The sequence below is a fragment of the Colossoma macropomum genome, unplaced genomic scaffold, assembly GCF_904425465.1.
Source record: "Colossoma macropomum unplaced genomic scaffold, Colossoma_macropomum, whole genome shotgun sequence".
NCBI classification, from domain to species: Eukaryota; Metazoa; Chordata; class Actinopteri; order Characiformes; family Serrasalmidae; genus Colossoma; species Colossoma macropomum.
Genome location: NW_023495355.1, coordinates 2,837 through 6,911, shown reverse-complemented (window position 1 = coordinate 6,911; position 4,075 = coordinate 2,837). Strand labels below are relative to the sequence as shown.

General features: G+C 40.1%; 2 gene segments (V, D, J or C); one reads left to right on the top strand and one right to left on the bottom strand.

Annotated features, from left to right (window-relative positions):
- Positions 1-338: 338 nt before the first annotated feature.
- LOC118801878 lies at positions 339-1,589 on the bottom strand. The segment is given in 2 exon segments: positions 339-1,113; positions 1,238-1,589. Coding segments are annotated over 2 exon segments (486 nt in total).
- Positions 1,590-1,681: 92 nt separating this feature from the next.
- Positions 1,682-3,477, top strand: LOC118801879 (the record flags this gene model as incomplete). The annotated part of the segment is given in 2 exon segments: positions 1,682-1,721; positions 3,170-3,477. Coding segments are annotated over 2 exon segments (348 nt in total), but the record flags the coding sequence as incomplete, so codon positions are not given.
- Between the last annotated feature and the right edge of the window lie 598 nt (positions 3,478-4,075).

The following is a 4,075-nucleotide window of genomic DNA, read 5'->3' as shown; positions in this document are numbered from 1 at the left end:
GTAATATTATTGGAGTAGCCTGTTATCACTTCTCAGTTTCAGTGACGTATTTTCACCTTCCAGAACTACAATGATGGTATTTTTTATATTGTTTCTATAACTAACTTTGAATATTTGAAAAAAATCATTTGTACTTTTAAATAAATTAAATATTAATAAGTTGTTCATTATCTTGCTATTTTATAAATGCTTTTGACAGCATCTGACCTACAACAGCAGAAAACACAATGTAATTTAGGTTTACAATCACAATTTATGTGTATAAACATGAAAGTGTGTGAAACCTTAATGTGTTGTAATAGAACACAGTTTTTTTTAACTAGATCCTGGCTGACCAGTTAGACAGACAACAATTCCATTATAAATTTATCAGATGTACTTATAACTATGTAGTACTCACCTCTGAATATGATCTCCTAATGAAACTGATGAGTCTGAGTTTGTTGAAGGATTTCTTCAGGGACTCCCTCTTTCTCAGGACTGAGAGAAACATCCATTTCATAATCTGCCCAGATCCTTATAATAAACTTTATAATAAATGAGACTCTAGCTGAACTCTACAGCTAGTTCCAGACCTGTGGAGATCAGGAAATAAATCCCTAAAATCACAAAGCATTTACAGTCTAATGAAAAGAAGAACAAATTCCATCTAAAGTCCTGATTTCCACAGAGTGTGTTATTGTGTGTGTCCATCCTCCCCCTCAGCACCTGCAGTAGAGTCCAGCTGCAGCAGTGCAGTCTCTGTGCAGCTGACTGAGGGAGCTTTTTGTACACCTACTAAACACTGTGAGAACACTGTGCCACTGATGTCATGACGACTCAGACAGTAATAATCTCCTGCATCTTCAGTCTGGACATTACTGATGGTCAGAGTGAAGTCAGATCCAGATCCACTGCCACTGAAACGAGCCGGAATACCTGGCTGTCTACTGTTAGCATAGTAGATCAGGAGTTTAGGAGCTCCAGGTTTTTGCTGAAGCCAGGACAGATAAGTACGCAAACTACTATCAATGAACACCGCAGGGCTGGTTCTACAGCTGATGGTAACTGAGTCTCCTGGAGAAACAGTTTTCACTGCAGGAGTCTGAGTAACAGTCACCTGACCACTGGATCCTGAGAGAAATAAAAGAAAGGAAAATTAAAACATATTAAAATGTATTTAAAATATAACATTAAAATGTAACAAAAATCCAACAGGACAGAAATTAATGTATAAATAGACTAATGAGTGAGTTACCTTGAGTCCAGAGGGTCAGTGTCCAGATGAAGATGGAGACCAAAGTCATGGTTGCTGTGGGTGAAGTTTGTGGGGCAGCAGCTCTCAGTCATGAAGTGTTAAACTCACAGGACTATAAACACTAGCAGAGCACTGAAGCATGGGCTGATAATGCAAAGTGGAGCCTCTATGGAAATGAAGAAAAACTCCTCTCTGAACTGACATGATAAACAAAAAAGATATTGTAAATAAAAGACAAATATTAGAGAAGATTTAGTTTCAGATGAGAATTTTAAATAAAAATAGCACTATAACATTATAAAACGAGGCTGAAGGCAGTGTGTGTGTGTGTGAGTGTGTGTGTGTGTGTGTGTGTGTGTGTGTGTGTGTGTGTGTGTGAGTGTGTGTGGTCACTGTAGTGTATCAGAGGTTTTTGTACGGCGTCTTCATTGAAATCTATCACTGTGGTGGACGTTTGGTGGAGGAACTAAACTCTTTGTGAAAAGTAAGTAACTTTTCTTTTTCCAAAGCCACAAAAACTGTAATGATTATTTCCACATCCAGTTATATTGAATAATCTCAGATAAAGTGAATAATGAATAATAATATTATTAATCACTGATCAGTTTAGACTCTTTATAATTCTGCAGAAATCTGAGTTTTACTGTGTGAGTCTGTTTCAAACACAACCAGAGGAACATTCTAGAAAACAGTCATCAGCTCTGATCCAGGAGTGCACAGTTCTGCTCCTGGTGAGTCCAGCACAGTTGGCCGGTGTCCAGGACTAGAGCTGTGTAAACCTGATCTAGTTGAACAAATGATCAGCATTAGTGACTCTCAGACTCCTCCAGTCCACAGTAGCAGTGAGTTGTTAGACTTTTTCAGTGAAGAATTCATTTCCATAGTTCTGAACAAGCTTTATGGCTTAATGCTCTCTAGATTGACCACATGAGCTCTTGACTCAGTACCGTATAGGTCACTGCTAGGATTATTACTACTGACTGGACAACCTTTACTAAATATAATTAACCCCTTAAACACCCAGGAGCTGCTGGCAGGTCGAATACATACATATTTATATATTCATACGACTGAAGAGTCGCTCAGTTTGCAGTGTTCTCCATGTAAGTTCTCAATAATAAGTCTTAAGATGTAATAAGTCTGGGATTTTAAGGGGCTAATAAACCACACCTTGGTCCCCCTCATCTCTCTAATTATTGTCCTGTATTTAATATTCATTTTCTGTCTCAGATTTTGGAGAAAGCTGTTGATCAGCAGCTCTGTTCGTTTTTAAAGCTGGTATAACAAGCATGAATGATTTAGATCCAGTTTTCAGAAACATCGTAATACACAGTCAGTGCTGTCTAAAGGGCTCAGTGACTTACTGGTTGATCAGATCATGAAAACGTCTTTTGCTGCTGTTGGGTTTGACTGCAGTGTTTGATATTATCATTCAGACTGAAGTGTTTTTGCTGGGCTGATTGAAATAAGGAGCAGATTTTATCCTCAGTGTTGAAGCTTTTACTGTGCAGTTAAAAGCTACAGTCCAAGATCTCATAACGCTGGATGATGATTCATCATTTCAGTCACATATAAATATAATTTACAGAACAAAGTAAGACATGATAATCCTACCAGATGCTGAGAAATGAATGAATGATTCCAGATTAAACTGAATCTCTAAATAAACTCCATCATGGTCAGAATGTGGCAGCCTGTGTTCTTACCAGGAACAGAAGATCTGATCATATTAGCCTTATTGAATTTACACATTCAGTAGAAACTCATGATCACTCAACTGGCTTTAATATCCATTTATTAAATATCATTTCTTGGACAAAATAATAAAATACTTTGAGATGTTGCTAATACAAAAAATAATAAAAGTAATAATAACAGTCTTTAGTTATACAAACTGCGATCACTAACGGTTGGTATGTTTCTGCTCTCCAGACAGACCCTCCGTGTCTCTGCTCCCCCCCTCCTCTCTGCAGCTGTCTGAGGGATCCGCCTCGCTGCTCTGCCTGCTGTCTGGCTACTCTCCACAGGGGGCGCAGGTGAGCTGGACAGTGGACAGCTCAGAGGTGAAGGAGGGGGTTCTGACCAGCGTAGAAGAAGAGAAGAACGGCCGCTACAGCCGCAGCAGCACCCTGACCCTCAGCAAAGCACTCTGGGAAAAGGGGGAGGAGTTTGTCTGTACGGTCTCCCACGACAACGTGGACCAGCGAGCCTCGTTCCTAAAGAGCCACTGTAAAGGCTAGCAGCTCCAAGATAGAGCTGACCATAGAGCTGCTTTCACATGCAGCTCCAGTAGAGTTTAAACTCTACACAGTGCTGATATTTCTGTCTGTACTCTGTTCAGTGTCCTGTTGCTGTAGCTGTGCTTTTGCTGAGCTGAAATAAAGCTTCATTCTGGACATTGTGAGTTCTTTACTGTAATGAATGGTGATGGTCAGTGTTGTTAGAGAGGGAGTTCAGCTGTAGATTCAGTGCAGTGCTGTGTGTTGATCTTGAGGGAGTTTGACTGAATTAAGCTGAACATCTGCTGAAAGTGCTGCTCTATCCTGGGAGAAAGAGGACGACTCAGGCCTGTTCATGCAAATCTGAGTTTCACCCCACTGCTCTCTCTCTCTCTGTCTGACTGTTTACTGCTTAAAACTGCTTGTTTGTGTTCAGCTGGGTGGGCTGTGGGGGGCTGGTTTCACTTCTTACTTCAGTGTTGCTTCGTAGTGTTAGTGTATCATCCCTCATTAAACTCGTCAGGTAATTCTAAAGCCCTTCATGGGTTTAGTCCAGTGTGTTAGACTAAGACTACAAAAGTATGAGGACTGTAGAGTATTCAGGGCTGGAACTGAGAAC